Below are 17,201 nucleotides of genomic sequence, written 5' to 3'. Positions count from 1 at the left end.
ACTGGAGGCTGCTATTCAAAGGAGCTTCCTCAACAGGCTGGAAAAATAAGACCAACAAAAACCTCACAAAGTTCTTCTAAGGCAACTACAAAGTCTTCCTCATCTAGGATATAAGAATAACCTTATGCAACAAGGGCAGGCAGCAGTTTTACAGAAGACAACCTGGTGATCCTGGTGAAGAAGGTGAACATGAGCCAGCAATGTTGTCCTTGCAGCAAAGACCAGCCATATACTAGGCTCTACTAGCATGCGGGCAGCCTGCAAGTCAAGGGAGGCAATTCTTCCCCTCTATTCAGTAGTCATGAGATATCTGGAGTACTTATTCACCATGTACAACTGCCAGGTGGGAATATTTAGAAAAGATGGATCCAGATTCTTCTCAGAGGGGCATCAGAATAGGAATAAAGGCAACAGACACTGGAAACTCCAACTAGATAAAAGGAAAACATCTTTCCCTTGTAGGTGGACAAAATTTAGAACAGATTTTTGTCCAGAGAGGTTCTTCACAAATACTCAAAACTGAACCGGAGATGATTCTCAACAACCTGCTCTATTAAGTTCTGCTTTGAGAAAGAGGTGGTACAGGAGACCCCTAGAAGTTCCTTCCGATCTACAGGATTCCATGATTCTGTGCTTGTAAAACATGAGACACAGCAGTAAAACTCCCTGTGAGCCATGAGAGATCCTTTGCCTGGTTCTATCTGATTTTTAAGCCAAAACTCTCTGATGGGGATAACAAGCACAGCAATAATCAAGTTCCACAAAAGAAGAGTTTGCGATAACCAACGTAACAAACCCTGCCATTAGACTATTACCAATAGCACAAAAACTCTTTTTATTAGTAATCACTCATTTACTACATGGAAGTGTAACACTGTGGCAGCACAGCCAGTTTAATCCACCATAAATACATGTTGCTGAAAAAAGCAAGTAGTCTCAAAACCCCTCATTGTCTGAATCTATTGTCTCCTTTCCACGCACTATGACTGGCACTTGTACAGGGAGCTCCATCAAGAATCTAATCTGCCAGAAAAACAGCAACAGAATTAAAGATGGTTAGCATTCAGCCAGATAATTCCCTAATTCCCACTGCACAGCCACACAGACACTGGTGCACGCAGGAGTGCAACAAGCAGTGTACGTTATGAAGCCTGGCTTCTCAAAGCTCATTCCTGTCTGAATTACCTTCTGCTTCACAATATGGCTAAAATCGCACTGCTGTCCTTCCTGCAGCAGGAGCAATAAAACACATTTCTTCCCTCTACACTGCCACTTATTTCCAAGAAAATTAATTTTTTGCTTGGACTGAGTTAGAACTGGTGAAGAGATTCAACATACCAGGGCAGGGGGGTAGAAGAAAGAACGAAATAAAAAGGCTCAGGAGGCCCTGGCCAGACCAACTTGAGATCTAACAGAAGATGATACATAAGGCATACAGCTTTCTGATTTCCTCTAATAAAACGGGAGAGCTCCATCACAAATACAATGTTTTTCACTGCACAGTAACGTTCTCAAAAAAAACCCAACAAAACAACAGCATCAGATTTAGCATCACATACACTGAGATAGTACCACTATTTGCAGTAGAAAGTCAGAAACAACGTATGTTTCAGCTTGCTGTCCATGTAAGAAATTCTGGCTTTTTTTGGCAACACATGGAAGCTACCCAGCTATGTGTTTCCCAGATCTACCTACAAAAAAAACCCTGAAAGATGGAAGTGAAATGAAGAACCAAGGTATTAAAAAATATATATTTTAAAACAGGGTATGGTTTTTCTAGAATAAATGCAAGTGACAACTAGAAAAGACTTTAGATTGTTTCACACAGTTGGTTGCTTTTTTGTTTTTTTTTTTTTACACTACGGAAATGTGCATAACATCTGTTTGTCCTGCAACTATTTCAGCACTGCTATTCTATGCTTTCTCTAAACACAGCAATACCACTGGTTTCAACAGAGATATCAAATCACAATTACCTTATTTCTACACTACTATACTGGTAACGGAGTAACTCTTGAACAGAATGCTTCCATTTAGATGTGTTTTTAATGTAGATGTACACGATGACAGCCAACAGTACTACAGCGAGAGCTGACAGGCCTGCAATTATTGTCAGATCTGAGACAGCAAACTCAGCAGCTACTTCAGAGTATGACACCAAAATCGAACAACAAGCCTAACTGGCTCGTTAAAATCATCCTCCCGATTCTAAACTTGTCAGTGATGCTTCTAGTTCCCCTAAAACAAACTGCCATTCTGTTTACATGCTGTGACACAAGGGCCAGACAAAAATTGACAGAAAACTTATCTTTGGTTTCTATCTTCTTAGCACTGATTTGGTCGCAACATTCTCCTCTTTTAAAAGGCAACAGGATATCCCCATTTCACTATCTTTAGTGCCTCTTCAAGTAATAACTAAAACATGTCTGTATATCACTTTTTCTCAGCTAAATGAATTGTCCAGAGAATTTTTTAATTGCAGGAAAAATTAAGTCAACACTTATTCTGCTTGCTCTCTTTCATAACATTTAGAGTAACAATTAAACCACAACAACAAAAGTAATTTAGGAAAGCAGAAAGTACCCGATAAAGTTCAGGAAACAGAAAAAAACATTAGACTAAAGTTTCATCAAAATGAAGACTAGTACATGCATCACTGAGACTGACTGGGAAGTAAATGACGAGGAACCAGGGAAAGGGAGATGAAGAGTTACCGAGAAGCTCAGATTGGGATCCTGCAAAAAGTATGAGACAAAAGGGGACAAATGATGGGAAAAGAGTTACATGGAAGAAATGGGGTAGTTGAGCTCCTTGTAAAAGCACAAATCAAAGTTGCCCAATGTTTAGGGTGGAGGGGCTGTTTGTCTGTTTTAACATCTGAGGTCCACTGAATAATTGACACGAGTTCTGAGAAACTTAGGGCTGGTCCTCAAAGCACAGCGCTGCACCAGTTCAGAACTGACCTGCCACATTGTACAGGCCTTTTTGCCTGAGCAGGAGATTCAGGGTTTGATGTTTTCTGAAAAAGTACAAAATGTTTAAGTAATATGCATCTCCCTATTCAAAGTGACCATATAGTTTCTTTTTTTAAAGGAAATTATATTTTTTAAATATTAAAAATACACCACATCTACCTAAAGATCCAGCACATGGACCAGTAACTTCCAAGACCAGAAGTTTCTGTCACCACATACATTTAAATGAAATGAAGATACCAGTAATATCTACATACAATACTCTTAAAGTTATTTGGTTGTTACAAAAAAAACCCACAACACAGTGGTTAAGATCTTTTTTTCTTCCCTCTCTTCCATTCTACAAATATTCCATAATTAATGTTTTTATTTACCGTAATTTAATTAACTCCATTAACTGTGTCAACACATTAATGAAAACCTGCCATACACCTGTTTCTTTACACTCTCCTTTTCATTACCAAACGCACAGAAAACAGCATTAAAAAGAAACTTCTGCTGCTGTTCTCAGTTTTCCCAGAAAATAAGTTAACGTTCTTTTAGTATTGAGAGCCAGTATTCTATGCTACATTTTAGAAATTCATTAAATCCTATCTGAGCAGGTTTCCGAGCACATCCCTCTAACAAGAAAATAACAAGTCCATTTCATAGTATTGGTAAAATCACTCACAAGCACTAGCTGTTGACCAGCAGGGAAACTGAACCTGTTTCTCTCACTGTGGAAGGTAACTGGCCCTGTACACTTCAAATTAAACTTGAGCTATTCAGGTCAAAACAAAAATTCTGAGACCAAAAGTGTTACTACCTCACTCCTTAAAAATGGAAACTCAGTGTTTCTACAGTATGCACTCTGCAAGAGGGCTGAGGCTGCCAGGTCATATATGGAACAAAGAGACTTTATTAACTATTACCTCAAGTTCTGAGGCTATCAGGAAAAACGAAGGAGGAAGATACAGATGGATTCCCAAAATAAAACGACTGCCTTCAGCCCTTTACTGGACCCACCCTGGCTCAACAGAAAATACTAACTGCTGTCAGTAATAGAAGGTGTGGAAAAGTAGCAGCACTACAATCACTACTAGTACTTTAACTGTCGTGTTAGAATACACGCATCTGTGCACGACAAACTGAACTTAAGCTAATTCATGAAAGAAAACTGTAAGTATTATTCTTAAATCAAAGGAAGATTTACAGTAATATAATAATTATAAACCTGCATCTTTGATACACATCAATGTAACAGTTCTATCAAAAGGTATTAACTACTGGAGTAAAGAGAAGCTCAAACTCCCCCAGCCCAGGAAGGCACAGCTCCTCATTCCGCTCCCTCGCTGCCGGCAGCCGCCGCTGCTGCCGGGAAGGACAGGGTGGAATGGGTCACGGGCAGAGGGGACAGGAAGGAGACACACTGCCTCTTTCAGCAGCAGTGCCAGCTTACATCAGCTGGAAAAGCCCAGAGAGGTATTAAATAACGGCCTCCCTTTCCTTCTAACAGGATGCGAGCTCAGCTCCATTTCCCAACGCCCGCTCTTGCACGGACTACAGAGCCAGCATTCAAATTCCCCATCACCTCTCAGGACAAATCTGAAAGAATAAACTGAAATCTGCTCCGTCAGCTGCACTTTAATTTAGATCAAGCAGCAAACGCTCGAATGGCACAGAATACAAAAGACACCACTATCTCCCCTGCTATATAGAGGACCCTGCATTCAGACTACCGTATTTTACTGAAAAAAAAACCCACATCAAATCTCAGATAAAGAATGTGGGATTTGGGATCCTCGAATTTATGAAAAGTCCTTTCAGCTCAGGGACCCTTCCCAGAAAGGGGTGTCAAGCACTGGGACAAGCTGCCCAGGGAAGCGGCTGAGTCACCATTCCTGCAGGAATTCAAAAGACATGTAGACGTGGTGCTCAGGGACACGGGTTAGTGGTGGATTTGGCAGTGTCAGGGTAATGACTGGACTCCATGATCTTAAAGGCCTTTTCCAACCTAAATGATTCTATCACTCCGTGAGACCCCAAAATTCACACGCAGCTCAGCAAAACACATCGAAAAGAAAGAAATGAGAGTAGTCCTAGAAAGCCTTGTGACAAGTCACACATGCATACAATCTTAACTGCCGAGCACAAAATTGGAGCAAAAGAGTGGATCTTAAACACCATTTTTAAAAAGCACTTAAATTTCTTTGGACAGCATTTGCTGTCCCCTTCAGAGCTCTTAGCAGCGGCACGCATGTGTGTCGAAGGAAAGCAAACTAGAGACCATATCGACAAGAAGCCACTGATACGAAGAAGTATACACATAGCAGTGGCTGTTATCAGAAAATAATATAATCCCACACTTGATCTGTGTTTTCCATTATTTCAACAACAGGATTTTTACTGTAATATGTACTGGATCTCATCTAAACACCTGGATCTGGAGCTATTAGTGGCAGTGAGCACTGGCACTAACAAGAAATGTGGGGGTTTTTTTTGTAAGCCATTGGGGTGCCCTAAATTCATTTGTCTTCTGGAATTCACTTTTGATATAATCTGATGGATTTTTTTTTTTTTTTTTCATCAAAGGTAGCATGGTATTTTTAGGGGTAAATGTACAATCATAAAGTATCTTCACTACCTGAAGAAGTTTTTACTATATAGTACAGTGAAAGCAGTGATAGCAGCTAGAGACTTTGAAATCAAACTTGGCAAACAGTATTTTTTTATATTTAATCAACATTTATGACCAAAACCAAAGCTGTATCCATGATCAATCAGCTCCCACAAGGCTCTGCTTTTAAATTAAAAACAAAACCACCATGAAATTTATAGGAAGGTGAACACAAAAAAATATATGAGAAGTTACAGTTCTCTCAAAGAAACCTCTCCCAATATATTTTTGTTTCTTTGTATTCCTTCTATTTTAAGCAATCTTTACGTGTAAAACATAGCACGGTAACTTCTATTAAATAACAAACCTTGAGGAAACAGCCAGAAGAATTTCTGAAAGGAGAACACTTTTCTCCAAACACCAGGAATCAGTGTTAACTCAAAACTAAGATGCAACCAATCTAAGGAATTATGTGAGTGGTTTCCAAAGATAAAATTTATACTTCTTTCCCACGTTTTCATTCCAACTTTCACAAAAATCATATGTTATGAGAAAATTACTCAGAGAGAAAGCCAAGAACATCGGGATAAACAATAACTGAAACTAGTCCTGGCTCCTGTACATATGCTTTACAATAGTTTTAATTGCATGACCACATGCAGAACCTCTCTTCAACTAATTAATGAACAGCCAACCAGATTTTCATTATCATTTGTGGCTCAATGTATGGTTCTTAGGGCTTAGTTTACTAAAAATTATTCAAGCCTTACCGTGCAGGCAGATACTCCCCATTCCTAACGAATTCTACATAACATTCAGTATCCAAGTGCTTCAAACCGACAACATTTTTGTGAAAATACATGCAAGACTAGAGATAATATTATCTTGGTTTTACAGAGAGATTGAAGTAAAAAAGCGTCCCTTAATTTTGTGCAGCTAGCTTGTGGTAACTCCTGTAACATCGGCATGTAAGATGGAGGGTCACAACCCTTCCTGAGGGAGGGCATTGCATTTTCTTCATTTTAAGAGTGGCTCTCCCTCTTTCTGGAAGTCTCTGTCACATTCACTATTCACTGGAGAATAGCTGGAACATATGAAGAAGGAAGGGGGTTTACAGCCTCATTACCACATACCATATGGTAAGTGACCACAAAATTGAAGGTCTTATCAGAGGTCTTACAGAAAAAGTAGACTAAACTGAGAACAGACATTTCCCTGGTTCTTAAATGACTGCCTCTGCAACCCTAGCTACACTTTTATAGTTTTTATTTACCAATTATCGCTACAATATATCCACAATTGTGTGGCTGGTAGTTGAAATAAGGGAAAAGAAACAAGTCTTTAATAACCTTGTTAAATGTTCTAATTTCACCTTAATACCTTAAGTAAAATCAACTATCTATCAATTTGCCAGACCTACCGCTGAGTTTTTAAATTAAGATGCATTTTTATTCCTGTTTGTTTAGGAGGACACAACAATGCAGAGAACAATCAAATTTGGCAGGGAAGTGCTGGCTGTCCACTGCTGCAGCTACCGGCTTCTCTGGCGCTCCAGCCACAAGGTTTCTAGTACACCCGTGCATACACTAATTCTCATCATCCTGATTTTCTACCCCTCTCATCCATGAAACTTTGTTACCCACTCCCCTTAGAAACCATATATAATTGTATTAGACATAGATATTAACAGCACAATAATTATTAACAATTATTATGTCTTTATTATCTCTTAGTTACCTTTTCCCCCCTCTATGTTCTAAGAACAGAAACAACAGAAAGTAACACAAATCAGGATAAGACTGAAGGACACTTCTTGATACCGCATGGACAACAGTGCCATACAGGCTGCCAAAAAGACAGATGTTCTTTGCTTTTCTATTAAAAAGTAAATAAATAAATAAAAAAATCTATGTTCCATGAAATGAAATCCAACAAACTGTCTTTTCAGTTCCAATAAATACCCATTAGGGATGATGAGTCTTTTTTCCTTCTAAGCTCTATGCATGTACACAAACTTGCTCACGCACTCCAAAAAGCCAGATTGCAAATTTGCCCCCTATCCCTTTTTTTTTTCCTCTTCTCTGATTTTCTGTTCTTTAAAAACAAAATAAAACCAAAACAAACTGCCATGTTACCTCAAAATACATCTTTGGAAGACTAAAATCAAACCACACTACCACTTGCCTCTATTTCAAACGCAATTCTGTCGTAACATCCCATTGGGAACAACCCAGGTGGGCTGCTCCAGTTACAGATGAAGAAACCCTCAAACTCCTGTTTCGATTTCTGGATTAAAATCTTCTTTTCCTGGTGTAATGTAATTAAGTGTTCAGTATGTTTATAGTACAAAATAAATAGTTTGAAAGTATCTGCAAGTCAGTCACTGGTTTCTCTGGAGTAAATTCTGTCCTGTTTCCTTGCTGGTTGTCTGTTCAAAGCTAGGATCAAACTGGCAGTCAACAAAATCAAATTCCCCTGTTTTAATACTGCACATATACTTTACATTTAAAATTAATCTCAAAAAAATCCCCTTCAAATCCCCCCACAATTTGCTATGAATTTCAGTACCAGGAAGGCAGCTATTTTCTTCTATTTACCAAAATAAAAGAGCATATTCTGACCTCCCATATCAATGACTGAATAACATTCTCCTACAAAGCAAGAAATCATAAAAACATGCTGCACAGTTTGTCACAGTAGGACTTGCCAAGGACACCAGAAGGTGACTTACATTTAATTCTGCCTTTATTTTTAAAATCTATTAATATCTATCCAACTCCATGGTAACTCAAAACATATATTCCTCCCATATAGTCTGATTAATACTTTGTAGTTTTTATTACATAGTCAATCTTTTGTTGGTTTGTTTGAAAATACATAAGAACCGTCTAGTTGATTCTAATAATCTTAAATGATATCGTGAATGTGGAAGTAAATGAAAGGTGAAACGTACTGCATATACTTTTCCCTGTTACACTGTTCTTCAAATCTAATTAACTAGTCATAAGTTCTGTGGTCTTCAAAGGAAAGTAACTTTTAAACCAATTATTGTAATTTTTCAAATTTTAATTATATAAGAACTTGCTTACAAACTAATCTTATTTTGCTCTCCAAAAAAATTTATGCCTAATTCTAATTCCTTAAACCTCGCAAACTTCCACAAATCAATATGTAAGATCAACTGCATTAAATCTCTTAAAAATAGGGAAGTGAAAAAAACAATAATTATGGAAATCCCTTACAATCTTAAAACATGAAGCACTTAAACTGAACTTCAGCAAGCTGGTGCTAACGGGGAGATGTACTGAAATGGATTGCATTTTATGGCAGTGACCTAATAAATACTAAGTGTAGTTTCTACATTAGGACTGTTCCACCAAAGAAGAAATGTAGAGGTCATGACATCCAAGAAAAACCTAAAGACCCCCAAGAAACCATAGCTAATAAATTTATGTAAATGCAAGTCTCAATTTAATAAAGCACGAGAAGGCCTTTTACTCAACTTTCCAAAAACAACATATCTAAGCAGCACAAAAACTTAACGATTTTAGGCATAAAAACTTCTAAATGCCTAAGGTAATGAGTAGATATAAATCACACTGTGACACTTTCATACTGTGGTCTTTATTCTGATCCCCACAATTCAAGAAAGACGTGGACAGAGTACAGGGGCTCTGAAGGAGAGCCATGAAGATGACTGAAGGGCTGGAGAACTTGCCCTATGAGGAAAGGCAAAAGGAGTTTGGTCTATTCTCGCTGGAGAAGGTGGCTCAAAGGTGACCTCATCATAGCATTCTAGTACTTAAAGGGCACCTACAAAAAGAATGGAGGCTCTGTCTTCACAGGGAGCCATACAGAGACAACAAGGGGCAACGGGTATAAATTGCACTGGGTGAGGTTTCATCTCAACATGAGAAAGCAATTTTTTACAGTAAGAACAACCATTCACTGGAACAACCTCCCCAGGGATGTCGTCAAGTCCCCATCACTGGATGTTTTCAAGATGCAATTGGACAGAGTGCTTGATAATCTCATCTAGGCTCCCCTTCCCACAAAAGGTTGAACCAGATATTATTTCAAAGTCTTTTCCAGCCTGGGCTGTTCTATGATTCGGTGATCGTAGCTTATCTCCAGCTTCTCCTTCCATGACTGAACATACCAAATTATAAAAATATCCACCTTACACATACAACACTGAAGCAGCCATCATTCTGCACATACCCTTCACAACTCAATCAAGAAAAACGTTCAAGTATTTTTTAGTAATCAAATGACAAATCTGATAAATGCCTCTGATTAGGTTGCTAAGCAATCAGATGTTTGCCCAGCACACTGTTCCCTTTGAGAAAAACTGAAGAACTAGATGCTAGTGAGAGTGGAAATATTTACTCTTAGTTTCTCTTATATCCTGTGCAATACTTAACAAGACTATCAGCTGCCTCAAACTAAGATTTGAGTTTCTGGCCACTCCACGAAGAGCCATCCTTCATTCCAACTGCAAGCTCTTAAGATTCTGTTTAGATGTCTCTCTCACAACGCCTGAACAATCACCCTAAAGGATTTTCTCTCTTTGGAGGTAACCACAAAAACGACTCAGGAAAAGGAAAGAGGACCACATGTATGTGCAGTGCCATGTCTGTACATAGAACTCCGTACAAATACCTCATCTTTCCAGGATTTTGCTTGCACAGAACTGTTAGTGCGGATGAAATATGCTCAGCCTTGACTTTTCATCCTATCCCTTCAAGGGAGACCTTCTGAAGTAGACCTCAGATGCAGCACGCCTGTTTTGGATCGTACCACACTTTTTTCTGCCTACATAGTTCAGAAAACGCATCAGCAGTTCCATGTTTTATCACATGTGAAACAAAAGGCATCTCACTAAGCAAAAACATCTCATAAAATACTCCTATACAAAAGTAAACTATTCATTAGTAACACAGTGATTGGTTTTGGTTTTTTTTTAGATGAGTTTTGAACTACTGCTTCTATTTCAGGGACACCCTAAAAGACCCAAATCAGATAGCTTCAATTGCACCAACTCCTTTTACTCACTCTCTCCTACTTGACAGGATCCTCAGAAAACTTCAAAGGAGCCAACAGGGAATTTGTTTCAGACTCAGCTGACAAAAATTCCATCTATTCCCAACACGATTAGGTCTCACTCCTAAAACTAAATGAGAAGTCACTCCACACTCTTCCCCTTGCTCCCCTTCTGCATAAAAGTAGCAAATTACCTTTACTGATCTGACAAAATTCTAAATTGGGCAATTATGTTCGGTCTCTCTACAGTCATCTGCTATTTCAACAGAAATAGTCCGCATATCACATCTTAAACTCTGAGGAATTTTTTTTACTGTTAAAATAGCTACTATGCTCCAACTGTGAGTTTCAGTGATCTCTTTAGCTGACTTAACAACTCACAGGAGTCTTGTTTGACCTAATTAACTAAAGCTTATAGAGAACTTGCAGATCCTTTATTTAGAAGTAGTATAAAAATAACAAATCTTATCAACATATACAGGGTAAGAGAGAAAGTTATCTACCTTACCGGTATTATTTTTCTGTCTCAGTGGAAGTCATGCACTGGTCTGGGCAACTACATGAGAGCCACACACACGCGCTTCACCATAAAAAATGCAATTTTGTGTCTTTATCCATCTCTGTGCCTACAGAAGTCTCTCCAAGGTTGGTTCTTGCTTTTCTGCTCTCTCTTCCTTGTCCCTTTGGAGTAGTCACAAGAACAAGCTCAGCTTCCCATAGCGGTACCAATAATAAGATTATTTTTCTTTCCTCTTCCACTCTATATTCAGTGCAATATCAGGGAAGGGAATCACTGGCATCTTTTGTCTATAAGCCTTTGTAATACTGAGGAAGGATAAGGGGAATCTTTTAAATTTCTTAAGCTTCCCACAAAACAAAATAGGTATCTTGTCCAAATTAATCTAAATAGCAATATGGATTATTTGAGCCAGGCAGAACAGTAACAAAAGACACAGGATCCACAGACTTAGTGGCAATATATGTACATATGTGTATGTAGGTGTATACACACATACTCACATATGTGTATGCAGGTGTATACACACTCTCACACATACGTATACACACATATAGCTGGTCAGCTATGGTTATCAGAAACTCTACCCGCATTATAAGCAAATCAGTACACAGTGTTTACACAGTACAGATTTTAAACACTTAGTTCCTGTGAACTCCCTCCCAAAGATTTTGTACAATGGCAGTGAAAGTAGGAAAATCCGAACAAAGCAGCTTCAATAGAACAGTGATCTGTTTTGACAGACAGTAGTTACTGAATCTTACTGTTTCTATGCTCATCTTAGAAGCCTGGATGCAGGCAGATCAGAAAGCTATTTTCTGGTGTCATGACACTATATTATCTGCACACAGACTATATATTCAAATAGGGGGAAAAAAAAAGGCTTTTTGTAACCCAGAACCATAAGAGTCATTATCATCTTTACTCCTTTAAAAATATTAAACACTTAAATTCCATTACTGATCACTCAGTAGCAAATAAAGATGATATTTAGATAAAATTAACACGGTTATCATTACTACTACAAAAATACCCAATAACAAAAACTCTGAATAAATTTTCTGATAGCTTCCATACCAGTATTATTTGCATCCCTTTCCAATTTGAGAGAAACCTCCTGCACTTTCAAAAATCTTATTGTTTTGTGGGCATTTAAAGGGTTATAGTAGCAGAATCCAACTACTCAAGAGCATAAGATGATATTACAGTAAAGCAAACACCACACATCTTTCTACTTCAAATTCATTTTAGGCACAGCCCTTCCCTTAAGAACTCACTGCACACAAATGCCTTTTTCTCCACAGTCTCAGCTTCTAGTTCCACTCAGACTATCACTTGGCTTTCACCCTGACAGCAAAAACTGCAAGAATATCGCAGCCCTGCGCAGCACAGCGAACCCAGGCTAACCTTTCCTCTACGTATTTCACAGACCTACAAACCGAAATTACTGCACGGTAACTGCTCTAACTCCAACCTGTTCAAGCTGCCCCACGCACAGTTTCTTCCTGCTCGTAGCACGGACTCTCTGTGGTCAGAGAACCAAGGAAGATATTTTACAATATTTTACACAAACTCGTTTTCTACAACTGTCTCTCTCAAAGTTGTGCTTCATTTTGCCCTTCCATTTCTCACTGTTCTCCTCCTCCCTCCAGTATTTTTTCAGCTGAGCTATTTTGTCTTGGAACAACACAGCATCCCTCTTCAGGCAGTGCTTTAACCGCTCCAGGCTTCCTGGGTATTACATTCCAGTTCCTATTGTTTAACTGAAAGGCAAATACAAACCTGACAGTGTAGCTCAACAATATGACTACAGCAATTTATTGGAATTTTTAATTGAAATAAACCTGGTCTTTCAAATGATAATCCAAGGAAGCCAAAAGCCACGCGATGAATGTTTGTGCCTGCTCGGACACATCAAGAGATGCTGCACATTTTGGCTGGCTGTTGCCTTACAGTGCGACACAACTAAATAGTGCAGTGCCTACTGCTGCCATTCGTAGGTACCGACCTACTGATAACGTCGGCAGCAGCAACTGGCATTTGAACTTTCACTACAGGAAGAAACTTTTCTACAAAGCTGACTAGGCAGAGTAACATGATAAATAACACTAATTAGATTTCTTATATGATTCGTATTACAGTTTGGGAATAATAAAATATTTCTGCTGGTGCTGATCCAACAGAAGCAAGTATTTTCATTTAGTCTCTTAATATATTTTAAGATAAGACCTTACAGCACAGCTTCTGGCCTAAATACTAATTATAAACTCCTAATCTCAGCTCTGCCACATCCATGTGCGCACCTCTGTACACTTCCTCAGGCTTCAGATTTACAGTTTGTAAACAGGACAAATTTCTGTTACCCACTTAAAAATGGTGTAGATTGTTCTTTCACGTCAGAAGATGGTACTACATCAGTAGCCTTGAGCATAAGGAAACGCTGAGGGTGGTCAAACACCGACAGCTTTTTCCAGGCAAGTTGTGGAGTCTCCATTCACAAGAAACTCAAAACCTGACTGGATGCGGTTCTGGACAATCTACTCCAGCTGACCCTACCTGAGAAGGTAGTTGAGCTAGATGATGTCAAGAGGTCTCCAACCTAAACAATTCTCTGATTATTTCTATGTTAGAAAATATTTGAGTTCGGTTGGGGTTGTTGTTCTTTTTTTGTTTGTTTTGTGGTGGGGTTTTCTTGTTTGGTTTTAGGGGTTTGTTTGGTTGCTTTTTTGTTTGGATTTTTTTTTTTAAATAATGTCTGGAGAAACCCACCACAAAATAATTTTCTACTCTGAAGCTCTGCCAATTTCTTCTTGTCATGGAACAGATGTCTCCTTCCAAAGTTCTACAAAAACAGTAACTCTACTCCAGCCAAAACCAGCACACCCTGTTATTTAAGAACACAATAATGTTGTGAGCAATGTTATAATTAAGTATAATGAGCTAGAATAGAAAGCAGTCCCAGAAATAAAATCACTAAGTGAAAGTTTATAGCTAGAGCTTTCTTTCTTCCTCCCCTCAAGGAACTAGTTTCAACAATAAAATGAAATAGATTAGTAGAAAGGAAGTGTAACTCATTTTAGGTAAAATGATTCCCCTTTCTCCAATTCAATACCATTGTCAGTATTACTGTTGCCTTCTTCATCTGACACTGGGGAGAGGGAAAATCTTACAAGAAGAAAACAAAAAAGACCGTTTTATTCACATACACCAGAGGAAAGCGTTTGAAATGGAAAAACAAGGAGTACTAGGTGTAAGAGTGGTATAAAAAAAAGCGTTTACACCATGTGCAATGCTCACCACCACCCCCCCAAGTTAGACTGGATGCTGCTTTCCAAGAAAATTTCTTCAGAGGCAAATGATCCCCATAGAGGAAGTTAGAGCAACAAAAGTAAAACTAATTTCATAATAGACGTGATTGCTTTTTGAAGGGATTATGGAACATGGCTGGCTATGCTAGAGATATAATAGACTCATTTAATTGGATCTTTTCTGGTCTTATTTCCTAGATATCTAACTACTGTCAATTCAGGTTTAAATAAGGAAACACAGCCACTGCAGCTCTATGTAGAGGTATTTCTCTAAAACAAGGAAAGGAAGGAAATTCATGCTTGTACCATCCACAGTTCTTGATCCTAATCCTACAGTTATGGCTTGTAATTACTAAACTAAAAAGCTAAAAAGAATTAAAAAAAAAAACTGTAAAAAAATACTTTCAAATGGGCAAGTTTTTTTATTTGCTATTCCATGGGATTTGGCCATTAAAAAAGTAAGAGAAGAACAAAGATGAAAGCAGAGATAGGTGACATTATGTGGCAGCAACTGAAAATTATGTAAAACGGATGAGTATAAAACTCAATACACTTATCTTGAGTGTTTATTTATAATGCAGGAAGGAATCATCATACCAAAAGACTGCCAAGTTCTTCCTCTTTCAAACTCTAGATGCTAAAACAAATACTCACAGACTCTGCTAAATAATTCTTTGAAGTCTTCGATGGGACTTACAGAAGTCTTCCACTTTGTGCTACTAAATACATACACTATTTCTTACATATTTAAGAATACTTAAAAATGGTTTTTTTTAAACAACAAAGCTTTCAAATCTGAAGGCAGAATTTCAAAACTGCTGAAATTTCCAACGTAGCCCATATGAACCTCACATGATCAGTCATTCTGCAGTTAGTGAACCCCCCGCTAGACATAATGAATCTAACAATTCTTATATCAATTCTGATTTTTTCCTAACGGCCTGAAATGCAGATAAAATATCTCCCAAAAAATAAAGTGCAATGAGAAGAGTACTGTTCTTACCACATACAGCTGTTTCCAGAGCACAGCCCATTCCTGCAGCGTTGCTGTGACTTCAGTCACAACAGAATCTTCAAGTGGAACAACCGTTTCATATTGCCTGTACAAGAAGAGTTGGGGGAGCGAAATAAATCAGTAAAGCTACCCTGGAAAAGGTAGAAAAAGAACTAAATGTCAACACAGTAATTTGCAAAACTGTAGAACTTGAATTTGTTCAACATAAAGTAAAATATCTTAAGAGTAACATTTTGTCTGTTTTAACACTGAAGCAACTCCAGAGTCCTATCAACTGTTTCTCCACTACATTCCACAAGAATCAGTTTATGTGACACATTTTCTAGTTACTTGTTCAAAATATATCCTTTCGTTCTAATCAAGGTCAATGAAACACTTTGCATGACTATAGCATGTTCAATTAACTTGCCTGTAAAGTGAGATCCTTCACAGTTTGTGTCCTTTCTTTCTAAGCCATTTCAACCCTTTTTCCCTCCAATTAATATATCAGCCAATATCATTAACTCCCCTAAAAGATCTACCATCTATTAACCTTTCCTATTCAGAAGGCTGCTTCCAATATTGAATATGAAACCCAAGTGAGCTATCCTCTAATCCAAAGAACAGACCAAAATCTTTGTGGTCAAGATCCTCCATACCCATTGAAGGAGAATCATAGCGCTCTCTTCCTTTGTTACCCTGAAATGCAAGAATCTAGTAAGTAATGTATGTATTGTAAATACTAACCTAATGTATGTATTGTAAATACTACTATATTACCTGAGCCATTAGTGCCTTGACTTGCTCTTTATGTTGAATGTTATTACTGAAACAAATGTCAGACATTGTAAAAATAAGGTCCATTTCAAGCTTCTGCTCTTTAAGCAATTTTTTAAAAGAGGGAGAATTAAAAAAAAAACAAAAAAAAAACATAAACAAACAAAAAACCCCCACCACTTTCCTGAAACACACCCTGTTGGAACAATTTTCCATAGGTCCTGAAGTAGCAGTACTGAAAAACACTGGCTCAAAAGGTGGTTTGGGACAAGTAGCGCCAAGTGACAGACATCCTCTGCAGCATGTCCAAGCACCGTGAGACGTCGATCCCTTCCTCTTCAGCAGTACAACTGTGCATACAGCTATCCTGAAATTCTCCTGAAGAGAAGCTACAAACTCCCAATTCCATAATCAGTTGAGGCTATTTCTTTTGTCCTTTGTGCGGAGTTACACGAGTGCCAACAACTAAATATGTGAACAATGAGATATAATCCATTCCAAAAGGCAGACTTTTTTCGGGTTGGTTTGTTTTTTGAAAGACTTTTTTCGGGTTGGTTTGTTTTTTGAAAGAGAACACAGTTAATCATTTAAAAAGTGCCACAGACTTTCATGGCAATATTTCGCTTCTAAAAGTTCTTACTAGAAATAGCTGTGCTACTTTAGCTGAAGCCAAAAGTAACAAGTAATGGGGGAGAGGATGATGAAGTTAAGTCATTGTATGTGTCTCTGTGCTCTTGAAGCAGAAAACTTACCAAACAAAAGCTTCAATTCTTCACTTTCAAGCTACCAAAAAGTCACATTCACATCAATGACGTGAATCTTATATTAAGATCCAAAATATACATATATCAGAACATCACTGTCTTAAAAACCTGGCGTAGCCACACCAGGCATGCATTCAACCCACTAAAGCTGGGACTGGGAAGCACTGCCTCATGCACATACATAAAAGGAGACTAGATAGACCACAATTTTTTCGATTATTATGCCA

General features: G+C 38.1%; 1 protein-coding gene across 1 annotated transcript in view; it reads right to left on the bottom strand.

Annotated features, from left to right (window-relative positions):
* DOCK3 (dedicator of cytokinesis 3) overlaps nucleotides 1–17,201 on the bottom strand; it is a 216,017-nt gene that overhangs the window by 165,656 nt on the left and 33,160 nt on the right. The window contains exon 6 of the mRNA XM_086619278.1: nucleotides 15,443–15,539. Within this exon, the coding sequence (XP_086475404.1) occupies nucleotides 15,443–15,539 (97 nt within the window). The remainder of the gene's footprint in view (nucleotides 1–15,442; nucleotides 15,540–17,201) is intronic.

The sequence above is a fragment of the Tauraco erythrolophus genome, chromosome 12 (assembly GCF_009769465.1).
Source record: "Tauraco erythrolophus isolate bTauEry1 chromosome 12, bTauEry1.pri, whole genome shotgun sequence".
In the NCBI taxonomy this organism is placed as follows: Eukaryota; Metazoa; Chordata; class Aves; order Musophagiformes; family Musophagidae; genus Tauraco; species Tauraco erythrolophus.
This window is presented reverse-complemented; position numbering and strand designations above follow the sequence as displayed.